The sequence below is a fragment of the Salminus brasiliensis genome, chromosome 23, assembly GCF_030463535.1.
Source record: "Salminus brasiliensis chromosome 23, fSalBra1.hap2, whole genome shotgun sequence".
In the NCBI taxonomy this organism is placed as follows: Eukaryota; Metazoa; Chordata; class Actinopteri; order Characiformes; family Bryconidae; genus Salminus; species Salminus brasiliensis.
The window spans coordinates 19,490,012-19,504,228 of record NC_132900.1 but is presented as its reverse complement, the minus strand read 5'-3'; the positions used below and the strand labels follow the sequence as shown (position 1 = coordinate 19,504,228).

Sequence of the window (14,217 nt, the reverse complement as noted above, 5' to 3'; positions counted from 1 at the left end):
CTTACATGCTTGACTGCAGTCCAGTGTTGTTCTTGTCTGACCCAAATGAACTGTGACAATTTACTGACGGTCCAACTTGGATCAGGTCTTGTACATGTTGTAATGGTTGTGGCTTTGTAAGTCGTCTTCAAACTAATAAGAAAAAAATGCAGAGCGAACCATCCACTAAGTGTTTTTTTGCTTACTGCACCACAAACCCACTGAAATCACAACAAAACATGCAATCATCCACCAGTTCTTTTAATGGTTCTTTCATACTTTGTCTATTGGAACAACCCAAAAACAGTAGTTGGATAGCTCTCACCAGAGTGTGTCTATAACCCTCTTTTGCACACTGGATCTATAGGACCAGCTAGTATTTTGAGCAAGACTCCAAATTGCTGTTTCGATGCGGTCCTGCTTTGAAAGCTCGACTCAGAGTCGAGCAACTATCCCTACTTTATTGCCTTAATATTGGCTTTGTCTTGTAATCCCTGTGCTATCTGCTATCTGTGTTACTGTACAGTACTTTTTCCTCACTAACTGACTTTTGCATTTCTGTCTTTGTGTTTACCCTCGAGGAACATGGCGACCGCGGAGGAACAAGATCTCCAGATGCTCTGCATGGAGCTCGTCCTGCTTGAACCGCAGATCTAGTTGCTGTTGTAGAGACAGACCAAACTCCACAGATGGAAGACGAGGCCGGAGGCAGCCTGGGAGAGTCGTCGTGTTCTCATTGTTGGAGATTCCACTGTGAAACACTTACATTTTGGGCCCAAAGAGTGACGCCGCTGTCTCCTGTTTTCTAGGTGCCTGTGTCCTGAACAGGCTTCCTTTGGTGCTTCGGCAGTGTGACACCTTCAGCATCATTGTTCTCCACTGTTCTCCACCTGACTCAGCGAGGCCCTGAAGGAGCACTGCCGCACACTTCTGGACACCTTTCCGAAAAAGACAGACTCAAGGATCGAAGAGGCCGCTTGGGGTCCGTCGTTCATTCTTGGTGATTTGGACAGTTGGCAGGTGTGTGTCTGTGTGTGTGTGTCTGTGTGTGTGCGATATTACTTTTTAATACAAGCAGAAAAAATAATATCAGTGTCACTCAATGTTTCAGACAAATCTTGCAGTATCGAGACTGTCTGTCCCTCACATGATTTGTAATTAGAACGTCAGAAAACCGAACAACCTTATTAGAATTAATCCAGATTCTTCATCCTCAGGGTAGGAAAACTGGTAAATGATCCTTAATCCAGATTATTAGTATTATCCTCCTGATTTCAGTGTGCTTGTTTTGGACACAATGGTCATCTAGTGTAAAGCCATTTTTATCTAGATCATAATGCACCCCCGGGTTCTTCCAGACTGTTTGAGAGCATACAATGACATTCATTTTACAGAAAACCTTTTCACCATGTTTGATTTTCGCTTAAATCTCTCTGGTTGCTTCTTACAGATCTCACAATTAATTAAAGCATTCAAGGAGGCTGTTGTAACGTCCATCTGCTGGAGCTGAAGGTTGTACTTTGCTGTCATCTGCGTCAAAGTGTGTATTGGTGTAATGACTGTATGTTTGTTTGAATGTTAGGGTTTTTGATTGGGTTTGGGGGTTTGTGGTGTAGTAAACCAAATAACTTTAAGTGGATTGTTCTCTTCTCACTCTTTCTCCTTTACCTGAGGATGAGCTACAAAGCCATGATTGGGAATGGGTTAATAGGTCTACATGTAAATAAAGGAGTGATTGCAGACAATTTAACCCCCCTCCAAGTGCTAGTGAGCAGCACACAATTTTTCTAATATAGGTTCATCTTAATCTCCTCTGTCCGCAAGACCTCTCATGTTGCTTGTTACTCCTAGGCATTTCTTCATTTTCTTTAACATTAGCATTGGCTTGTTTCTTAGCCAGTTTTAATCCTGGTGTTATCTAGTGTGTTACTTTACATTATTGTTCTTTACTAACTTACTAACCCCTGTGTTTACTCAAGGAATACGGTGGCAGTGGAGAGGCCCTGGGAGAGTCAGCGTGACCAGGGAAACCGGTAAAATGTCCTCAGCACTTTATCTTCAGCGAAGGACAACTACTCAGGGTGGTGTTCTCATTGTTGGAGACTGTCTTCTAAAACACTAATTAATATCTGTCACAAAAGGTAACTCCAAGGTGCCAGTGTCCTGGAGGACCACTACTGCACACTCCCAGACAACATATGGAAGAAGAGCGCTGCCAGCATCGTCATCTCTAGCTCCATGCCCATATACTGATAAATGAGCAAGCCGTTCAGCCAACTCTTCACGCTCCACTGCTGGCTGCAAAGAAAGGCTTCATCTGTGCTCCCTGGGGTTTGTTGATCTCTCTGGGAACATCAAGAAGGTGCTATGCCAGGACTGACTGGCCCTACCCAGTCACACCAGTCAGGTAAGTGATTTACATGATTTATTTTATTCCCATCATTAATTCTGCCATTGCTCTGCTTGTGTTAAAAATTGTCTAGCTCATATTTCTGACAAACCCTGCAGTATCTAACCTGTGTCGGTCCCTCACATTGTAACCAAACATTATCAATGACAATATTAGGGATAACCACCTTAGTTCACCATGTCTAATGAATACATGGCCCTGAATGAATCCACTCCCCCAGGTTTTAACTATTACAGTTTTCTTTACAGGTCTGGTCGTGGCGGCATATTTATGATAAAAAGCTAAGTCTTTTTATCTATTCCATCTGCAACAGTGTGTGACTGTCTGTCTATCTTTATCTCTTTGTCCATCTATAACTCTGGCTGGTTGTCCATCCATCTGCAACTTTCAGTGTCTGTGTGTCAGTCCAACTTTTAATCCGAGGTAGCTCTCTTTACATATAAGGCATATAATCTCCCTACCGACTCACCCTAAAGATCTGATTCATGTAACAGATGATCTACCCTGCACCACACTCTCTAACCACAGCTTTTTGTGTTAATGAATGGTGCACCAGCTCCAAAGCATACCTGCTTCAGTTACTGAAAAGGACTTGTTTAGCATAGTTCCATCACAGTTTTTAAAACTGGTTTTGCCTAGGCTCTGTCTGTCCATTCATGTGCAACTCTGTGGCTGGCTGTCTTTCTGACTGTGCGTCTGTAACTATATTTGGCTGTGTGTATGTCCATCAGCACTCTTTGGCTGTCTATGAATCTGCAATTCTGTTGCGTTCTGTTTAAACTCTGATGGCTGGCTGTCTATCCATGTGCAGTTCAATGGATTGCTGTCTAACAATGTGCAACTCTATGGCTGGCTGTCTTTCTGACTGTGTGACTGACTGTTTCTGACTGTTTGGCAGTGTGTATTTCGCTCCGCAACTCTGGCTGTTTATAAATCTGCAATTGGTTCTGTTTAGACTCTGGCTTCAACTCTGACTGGCTGTATGTCCATCTGCAAGTGGTTGACTGGGTGGCTGTCCATTTTAAACTGTGTCTGTCTGCAACTGTGTGTGGCACTGTTTGCATGTCCATGTTCAACTTTGTGGCTGGCTGGCTTTCTTTCCATGTGTGATTCTGTGGCTGGACTGGCTGTCTTTGTGCAACTCTGGCTGGCTGGCTCGCTGGCTGCTTACCGTTCTGCATCTCTGTCTGTCTTCATCTAAAACTCTACAATTCATCCTGCTAAGGCGTTGGCAGCAACTCTGGCTGTGTGTATCCATATGAAACGCTGTATTCATGTGAAACTGTCTGACTATCTGCATCTCTGGCTGGTTGTATCCATCTGCAACTGTGTGGCAATTCAGTGGCAACTTTCTTTCAATGTGCAGTTCTGGTTGACTGGCTGGCTGTTTTTCCGACTATGCATCTGCAACTCTGTTTGACTTGTATGTATGTCCCTTGGCTTTCAGTCCTTCTGCATCTCTGGCTGTCTGTCAATCTATACCTCTCTGGTTATAAATCTGCAATTCATTCTGTTTAGACTCTGGTTGCAACTCCTGACTGTCTGCAACTGTGTTTGTTTTTAAATCTGCAGCTCTGTGGTTGTTTTTCTGTTCATCTGCAGCTCGTTCTATTTTACCCATCTACAAATCTGTAGCTCGCTGTCTGTCCACCTTCAACTCTGGCTGGCTGGCTGTGATGTGGTAGTGTGGCTTCAAGCAGATGTGAAGGACGCTTCACCACAAGCACATAGCTGAATACTTCCAGGTAAGTTCAGGTGATATTGAATTTATGAAACAAGTCAAAGGAAAATGTATATAAAAAAATAAAACAGAACAGAACACAAATGAGCTCACTCAGTCGCACACACTATTAAATTTATATAGATTTATAACCTCAAGATTGGATTAATGTAATGCTGCTATGGTAGGAAGTTAATGTAAATCTTTAAATAAGCTCAGGGTCATTAAATAAGTTCAGAATGCAGCGGCTTTTGTGTCCACGTATGTCTATTCTCTCATCCCTGCACTGGATTCCAGTTAATATCCACTTTGATTATAAAATACTTCTTCTGACTTGAGTCTCTCGATTGTCCCCACAGCATCTTGAAAAAACGTCTTAAACCTTACAACCGGTAACGTACATTTCTGGACAACTCTTGGGGAAGAACCTCCAACTCTGGAATAAATGTCCTGTTGCTGTTCTGGGCACACTTTCAGTATTCTAATCATGCTGCTGTAGCCTGTTTTCATACTAACACTGTTTTGTCCTGATCTGATTATAGGTTCTGATTATTATTGTCTTTCTAAGCTACGTTTACAGGTTGTACACCAGTCTACTCATACTCCTAAATTCCTTTATTAATTTTTTTCTTTGTCCTCATATGCTGAGCTGCTCGCTGCTGACGTGAGTTCATTCATGGTTGGGTGCTGGTGCCTACCCTCTGGGTCAGCCTTGTCCCACTGTAAACCCTCCTGTTTTGCTGCGCTCCTCCCACTAATATGTTGTCTTGCTCTGCGTCTTTATATTGAGTCATTCTTACCTCACTGCATAGCTGTGCACATGACTGTTTACCTGCACACACTTTCACATTGCACTCCCATCATTTTTGGCTTGACATCACATTTGCAGCAGCTCTTAAAATTCACTACTGTTTCTTTGTTGATTTTTATTCTTGTTCTGTCGTGTTGTGCTATCCTGTGTTGAGCAGAAGAGAATGGGTTACTCTTTTGAGTCTTGGTTCCTCTCAAGGTTTTTTTCTTCAACTTGTGTACATATGAGATTTTAAATTTATTATTTATTTATTTTATTTTTTAATTACCACAAATGTCTAAAACCCTGCTTTCACTTTGTCATTGTGTAGAGTTGTGTAGAACTCAGTCTATTGTAGAATAGGTCTGTAACAATCAATAATCAGTGTGTTCTGTACAGTTCTTATACTTCAAATGACCTGAGTGACACTTTTATTGTTAGGATTTTAAGGTGCATGTGATCAGATGATATGACCATCTGAAGAGTCAATGGCAACGGCTGGCAAACAGTCATCCTGACTCCATCCTACGTTGACAACACAGCCTAAGGTGTGATCCCAGCGCCGCCTTGGCTGCCTGCGATAACGCTGACACGCCACAGTTAAACTTTTAGCTCTGAAGGACAAAGACTGTGACAGGAGAATTCCTGTCTCAGCACCCTGTAAACAACCGCATTGGACTGATTGTATTGCTCGCTTCCCACCACCTTCAAGATCTGACCCAGAACGCTTTGTTTCAGTTGTGGTGGAACAGAAATGGATTTGTAGGTTGGGAATGCACCCAGAACAGGATTGAACTCTGGACTATTTACAACACTTTCTGAGTAAAATGGTCCAGAACATTGTGCACTCTTGACCTCCTTTCAGCCCCCCAGGAATCTGGTTCCTATCCTTTTTCACACACAAGGACAATGCATCACCTAATGTTTAATTAGTCAGTCATACCGATGTCTCTTGTGAGATTCTGTGTTTAAAACAAAGTGTTTCATCCAAACTGGCTGAGCTGTTCTCACGTTCGAGACTCTTACCAACACTACTTTAGGAAATGACAGCATGTGGTTGTCCTATGTAGCTTTTACAGCCACAGTGCTTCAGGACTGAAATAAGGGGTGAGGACACCAGTCTTACGGGATGATAGAAATCCATGTTTAGTAAATGGAAAATGTTTATGGACTCTGAGCTGATCATATGGATTGCAGTGCTTGTGCTCGGTGGCTGCTGTATTATCCTGTTCATTCGAGGCCTTTTTCTCTGAGTGGTAGATATGTCTGTTTCTTTGCAAATGTATTTTGGCCACAATTCTGTCTCTACTGTTATGACCTTGATCAATTCTACCCGTGTCATTTGTACAGTAAGTCCTGTGGCAGAAGAGGCCTGAGTTTAGGAAAGGACATTTTTATTGTATCCAATCCTTTGAGTATGTTTATGTAGTCAGGACTTTCCCTGTGAATCAAGGCCTTGTTTTATCTAAGATGTGTTTTAAATTGGCTTGAAACCTTGACTTCTTCTTTTTTTTTTTCTCTGTAGTGCAGGGCTACAGAGGCTGTAACAGAGCTGATTCACGACAACGAGAGAAAACAATGGCTTAAAAAGCTCCAGTCCCACCTGACCTTGATCCGCTTAATGAGGGAAGCCGGCTGCTGAGCGCGTGCCGAGGGCCTGACAGTTACAGGTATTACACTGTATTGAAATTGGCTTGAAACCTTTACTACTTCTTTTTTTTTTTTTTTTTTCCCCTCCCAGCTTGCCGTGATCTGACTTCCACCCTACCTATTGGATCTCCTAAACTCCCCCTCCTTTCTGTTTTTACTCTCTCTCTACCATGTATTAGGATGCCCAGTTCCAGCTGTTCCATCCTTGTACCACCAGACCTGGCTCTCTACTACCCTACTACCCACTGTCCTGATCTAGAGCCTCGTGTTGATTCATCCTCACCTCACTGCATGAACATGCATACCTGCCTGGACTTCAACATTTTTTACTCATGTTTTCGTCTTTTATGGCTTGACGGCACATTTTCATATTCTCTTAATTCAGTATTGATTTATTGTTTTTATTCCTGGGTTTTATTCTAGGTATTTATACCCATATCTCTGTTAAAATGCTTTGTGATGACATTCATTGTGAAAAGTGTTTTATAAATAAACTTGAATTGATTTTATAAGGCTTTTTTCCCCTTTTATCTATTTTGTTTTTTGCCAATGTTTCAATATCACTCCCTTTTCCTATTATTTATTACTTGTTGACACTTTGAACATATAACCGAGTGATGACGCCAACTGCTTGTACTTTCCTGCTTTAGAGAAACTAGGGCTGTCAAAGCTTGTATATCATATATATACTCTTCTATATTCTGAAAGCAGTGTGTGCAGTCTTTAATCCCTTATTTTCCACTAATAATAATAATAATCATAATACATGTAACATTTGCTGTTACTTTACTTTAAGTCATTCTTTGTGTGTTATTATAGTAGTCTAGTGGTTATAGATTTAGTCTCTAAGTATACCAGGCTATGTAGAAGTCAAAACAGTAAAAGTCAGTACAAAAGCAGAAGTCAATACAAAAAAAACCTGAACTGTTCACTAATGCTGATTAAAGGTTTCTGATGGAATACTCAAGACAGGAAGATCTTACTCAGGCCAGTATATTAATTATGAATTACTTCAGGTGACCATATATATGTAAATTCAGTATGGGAGTAAAAGGGGAACACACATTTAACACTTAAACTGTTATGGTAAATTTATCTTTACCCCTTATCTCGTGTTCATTACGTCCTCTCTGTAATCTTCTCACCCTGAACTGAATTTAGAGCATCTATTGACCGATACTTGGAAAATATATGAACATGGACTCCCAGGTGGTAGGTGGGATGAGAAGAACCATATCTTAAAATAAAAAATATGTGAAAAAACTGGATGTAGTTCAGTTCATGACAGTCATGAAAAGGAAGAGTGACGGTCTGTAAACAGAAGAATTGATAAATCTGTAGAATCCTCACTTGAACTGAATGTTTAAATGCACTGGAACTAAAGAAACAAACTGTAGCTGGTCTCTGTGGCCTAGACCTTGCAAAGGCTTGTGGGAGGGTGCAGGGAGATTGCCTCCAAGGCCAAGTGAGGTGAGGGTCCCGGAGAGCAGGAGATAAGAACAAATAAACTGCTGTTATATTTAATATATGCCGGAGTTGATCATTTAGACACTACAGTCTATTAGACGTCTAAATTAAACAGCCCATAATGTTGCATATTAATGGTTTTCAAATGCTGCCATGGAGTTTCAGTTCATAGTTTCTAAAATGAATCTGGGTCTGGGTAAATTTGATCTGGATTCATGTTGGGAAATAAGGACTGTTTACACTCATTATGGAACTTAAAGGTGAAGGTCACTTTAGGTCAGTCTGAAACCACATTAAGGTCATTTTCTCCAGGCCTCCTCATACTGTGGTTATTAGCACAACATAATGGAGACAGTTCAGGGTAAAGAGACATATGTAGACAATTCAGTCCAGTTTCACAGAGATTACACTGATTCAGGATGAAAAGCGACTCAGCAGCGCCACCTACAGGTCAGACATCATATCTGCAGCAGCAGCTCCAGTCATAGACTCACTTATTAACGAGGCTAATCGTTTCATCTTAAGGCATTTTAGCACATTAAATATGTAAATATTGCCATTGTTATTATTGTTAATAAATAATGACAACCACAATAATAATTTCCTTTATGTATTACAGATGCGATGTTTTCATGATACAGTTGTTTTCAATAATAATAATGCTAATAAATAATTTATTAGTTACTGTCATACCTGGTCAGACGTGGCAGTGAACACAAGGAAACACTTGCAGGGATGGTCGATGCAGGACTTTAATGTAACCTGGGCAAAAGTAAACAGACACAACAAAGCAAAGCACAACCGGGAGAACAGCAATCTAATGCACAGAACCAGAAACAAAATCCAAACCTCACAACTCAAACTGGACACAGTAACACAGCTGGGACTGGGAGGAAGCTGAGCAGTATTCAGGAAAACGAGAAACATATCAAACAAAAGCAGAACACTAGACGGAGCTCGGGCCAGGAGAAAGAACACAAGCGAGGTGTTGAAAAAAACAATGAACAGAAACCTGGAAGCAGAAAAACCAACAAATGAAGGAAAAACAGAGAAGCAAGACTTCAGTAAAACAGGGAGGCATCAAGGCTTAGATTAGCAGAGCAGACAGAGCAACAAGGATAACAGACATAAGACCAAACAGGCAACGACAGGATCAGTCTGCTTCCTCTTTGAGCAGAGCGTAGAGCGCAGTGCTACAGAGGCTGTAACAGAGCTGATTCACGACAACGAGAGAAAACAAAGCGACGGCTTAAGAAGCTCCAGTCCCAGCTGACCTTGATCCGCTTAATGAGGGAAGCCGGCTGCTGAGCGCGTGCCGAGGGCCTGACAGTTACAGGTATTACACTGTATTTACACAATTCATTTATATCATTTATTTTACTATTAATAATAACGGTTATGTTTACAGTTTTAAATATTTAAATATATTTATATTGCCATTATTGTTAATTATAAATGAACAACAACAACAGTAATAATAATGATGTCCTTTATTCATTACTTGAAACTGAACTGATTTTTGAACTTAGACAATCACAGCAATCACTTGCAGACATGCCCCTAGTTCTCCAGGTAGCCAACAGGAGGGCCAGCTGATTTGTATTTGTGTGGCCTTTCCTTAATGTTTTACACCGAGCATCAACAACATAGCAGCACATGCAAAGCCCAGAAGGAAAACCACAGCCGGCCTCCTCCACACTGTCCCTCCTGTCTGAATGTGTGAGCAGTGACGCTGCCCCAGTTACTCACATCTGTCACTAGAAAGTGTTTCAGCAGGTGCTTGAAGATGCTTTTCTCACCTCTTCTGGAATTGAGACAGTCAGAGATTTAATAAAGAAAACACATTCAGTTCAGCAGACGGAAACACGTTGTTACTAGGAGAGGGTCAACAGAGGATGGTCAGACTGGTTGGAGCTGACAGAAAGGCTACAGTGACTCAGAGAATCACTCTGTACAGCTGTGGAGAGCAGAACAGCGTCTGCTCCTCTGAGCTTAGTGGCTGAATGTGTATGAAGACCTCTTGACTTTTCTGGTCAGAGTACGTCATCACCACTATCTAGTTTACATTAATGTAGTCCTCATCAGAGAACTCTGAGATGGATGATGAAGACTATTATGAGAACTCAGAGGATTCAATCTCCACATGGGCAGTCGTGTGTGTGTGTTTGGCAGAACACACAAATGAAAAACTGGTTTACGACACAATTTTAGCCACAAAATGTCAATGTTATGTGAACTGCAAAGTGGGCAGGAACCTGAAAGATGGGAAAATAAGTCAATTTCCAATATTATAACCAGTACTGACACAAATGACTATGATGTTCTACACAGTTTACATAAACATTCACCTGCTGCTGATTTTCCAACGCTGGTTTTCACACATCAGCATCTACATTGATGTAGTCATCATCAGAGTCACCGAATCTTCTTTCTCTGGAAGAACTGTTTCTCCACTTTCATCATAATCATCTTCATCCTCCATCTTCTTCCTCAAACAGGTGATCCTGATCCTGTCACAATACAGTTAAAACTTAACTCTGCCACATCTCTCAGTCCTAGCTTCACTTTTCAGAGGAGGGTCTGGTCTTCTCCCACAAAGCAAAAGCCACCAGAATTCCACCCTTCTCTAATTCCAGAGTTCTTTAATTCTCTTACACCTGGTTCAATACAACCCCAACTCCTCCCAGGGCAACCAGAATTCCGTTGCGAGTACAAAAAAAATCACCACCAGTACAAGCGTAACTCCTCCCAGTACCACCTTAACTCCTCTCAGTACATCCAAAGTCCCTCCCAGTAGAACCAAATCCCCTGCCTTTACTGGGAAATAAGTGAATTAGCAGATTCCATCCCACTAAGCAATCAGATTCCAGTCTGACGAACCAGAGAGGCATTAGACTACTAAGTGTAACAGGATGCACCAGATTAGAGTCCTCTCTTTGTTGAAGAGCGATTTCTGCTTTTTCATAATCATCATCCTCCTCCCCCTCAGTCTCCTCATTTCCCGCCGGGGCTCTGGCACCTGAAGAATTGTGTGGATAGATAAATTAATAAATAAATAAATACATCTTTTCAGTGGTTAACCATCTTTTACAGCAGCACATTTCTCTACACTTTAAACAAGGGGGTTCTTAAAGGCCTCTTTATAAAACCATGACACATCAAAGAACTACTGAATTTTACATGGTTCCTTGCCTGATTAAATTATTATTTTTTTAATATCAGTACATTTTTACCAAAAGGCATTCTACACAGTACCTAGGTACACTATGTAACTAGGTACAAAAGTATTGGGACACCTGCTCATGCTCATTGTTTCTTCTCAATATAGAGATCCACAACAACTCAACAAAGTAGTCTGCAAGAAGAATGTTTCTTTTTGGGATTTCTTATAGATTTTATAAAATGTCTTCAAAATATAATGGATGATGCTTCATGAGTTGGGCAGTTGATGAGTTGGGGAGTTTGGGATGAGTTGGGAAGTTTGGGATGAGGTGGGGTGGTAATCCTCACATCCATGTTCGTTCTGCAGAGAAGAAAATAAGATACTTTTTAATACCCTTGATTTCAGAAGAAATAATGAATGAGCAGGTGTCCACAAACATTTGGACACGTGTATCTACTCTCTGTTTACCTTCTATGAGTTTCAATGTACCTCAGTAAACTGTCCTCTGAACAGAAAGTACTCACAGTGTCTACGATACGTCTTCTCAGCTTTCTGCAGTTTTTGCTTATTTCTCCCTTTGAGGGAAACAATGATCGGCACTGATACGAGTAACAGTCCTGCTGCTGCTGCTGAAAAACTGATGATGGGAACCAAAACTGTCGGAACATTTACACTTCAGGAGAACTAGTCCAGAAAAACGATGAGCTCATCTTATTACTGTAACTTTCACAGTGACGGCCAAGAGTTCCGTGTTGGAGGATCTAAAAGAGTGTGAAGACACAGTTACTTCATAAACACAAATGTAGTTTCCCTGGTGGACATAATCAGCCTCAGGGAAGGAGAAGGTGGTGGAGTGGTTAACAGCTGACTGAGTTTTGGTGATGCTGGATTCACCACTGAACTCCAGGTGGAAGGAGCCTCCTGGATACTGCGGTTGAACGGAGCAGATGATGGAGCTGTAGCTCCTGGTCACTTCAGGCCCTTCAAGCCACCAGTGAAACACTGGTGAAGCACTGAAGGAGATGTTGGCCTGCAGCAAATTCACTGGAAAAGAAGAGGAACTGGTATCAGTAGCTGTAAACTGGTACAACATTTACACAGGCCACATTGTGATTGCAGCAGCTCACCCACAGTGGCTGTTCACACATACAGCAGTTCTCTGTGGGAAGGCAGCTACTGTTTGGTATCTGTCTGGCTGTCATCAGCTCACAATCAGTTAAGTTGCTCTACTAAAAATAGATAATGGACTGAATTCAGCATCTTTAAGGTGCACCTATTTCTGACACAGATGTGCAAACAGCACTCAGCTTGTCTAGTGCTTGTAGAAAAGTACTGCTATTAGAATAGGACACTTTTTATGGAGCAGATAGTAAACATGAACCTGCTTGCGCCATGCCTGATGTCAGGCGTGGGTTAGAGGGGTATAAAACCACCCAGCATTGAGCTGAATTATGGTGGTGCTCCATCTAATAGTTTTAGATGGGATGAGTTGGGGAGTTGGGGATGAGGTGGTGGGGTGGTGATCATCCAACATCCTGACCTCACTAACGCTCTTGTCACTGAATGCAATAAAATCCTCACGGCAATGCTCCTCCAAACTCTAGTAGAAAGCCTTCTTCCCTGAACAGTAGAGACAGTTACTCCAACAAAAGCAGGATAAATACTTTTTTTATATCCTTCATTTAGAAGAAACAATGAATGAGCAGGTGTCCAAATACTTTTGTCCATATAGTGTAAATCACAGAATTCTTGATTTAGCGCTAATTAGTATAATATAATATTCTCTTTAATTTTCATTGGTTCTTATAACTTCTTATAGTCCATACCTGTTCTCTAAACAGAGCAGCACATGCTAAGCACAAAACTGGCCGGGTGTGAATCCGGTAGTGGCACACTTTTTTTATGGACGTTTTTAGACAGCCAGTAGCAATCCGTGCTGCTCACATATGATTACAGAAAGCTGCTACTACTACTGCAGTCAGACGAGCTTATTATAAAGTCATTCTCTGTTCTCTTACCCACAGTGATGCTGATGGAGTTGCTCCTGTCTGATTTGTATAAGATGTTACAGTGGTCACAGCTGTACTGGACTGCTTCCCCAGGTGAGACGAGTTTGAGGTGTTTAGGGTGAGCTTTGGGCTCTCCAGGGCGTCTGTTAAAGGAATGTGATTAGTCTCTGATCATTAATGGTGCCAGTTAGTTTTTGTTATTAAGAAACCTCTGACTTCTGACTTATAAAGACTACATGCACAGTAACGTTCCCAGTGTTAAATCAGCACTTAAGTAATCAATACAGTTCAGCTCACCCTTCTAACACTATGCAGTGTAATAGTACAGTCTAATAACAGAAGTTAATGGAAGATCTGTTTGTCTTATTGACCAGAATGCTTCTTGGTCTGCTAGCTTGCATGACATCCAGGTAATCCAAGTACATCCTGGATACATGGGTTTTTTTAATCATGCTTAATATACCAGCTACAGTGGGTGCAAACCTGGTGAAGACAGGAAACGTTTGACCTGTCATTGCCAACAAAGGTTATGTTACTAAGTATTGAGTTGAACTTTTGTTATTGACCAAATACTTATTTTCCACCAAAATTTACAAATAAATTCTTTACAAATCCTACAATGTGATTTCCTGGATTATAGCTGAAGTGTACCTATGATGAAAATTACAGACCTCTCTCCTCTTTCTTAAATGATTATTAAATACAACAAATGAAAATCTAAATAAATTAACCTCAAAAAAGAATGACGTTCACCTGTTAATGTTATTATCATGGCGTGTACGGCCAGACCTGAAGGGATGAACACTCGCAGAGATGAAAATCAAAGCAAGATACTTTATTAACCAAATACAAAACAAAGAGATATGAACAGCAAAGTGCAGCAACATGGGCAAAACCATGAACAGAACCAAAACGCGACAAATCAGATGGCGAACAAAACAAACCCGGGACTGGGAGGAGCAGGGAGCTGAACGAGAGTGACACGAGGGGAGAACTACAGGGGAGATAAACACAAAACCACAAGCCTCG

The 14,217-nt window shown here is 41.3% G+C and overlaps 1 protein-coding gene across 1 annotated transcript in view; it reads right to left on the bottom strand.

The window, feature by feature from the left end:
• The window catches only part of LOC140546231 (uncharacterized), a 204,531-nt gene extending 192,259 nt beyond the window's left edge, over window positions 1–12,272 (bottom strand). The window contains exon 1 of the mRNA XM_072669467.1: window positions 11,898–12,272. Coding sequence (XP_072525568.1) covers window positions 11,898–12,272 — 375 coding nt within the window. The remainder of the gene's footprint in view (window positions 1–11,897) is intronic.
• Between the last annotated feature and the right edge of the window lie 1,945 nt (window positions 12,273–14,217).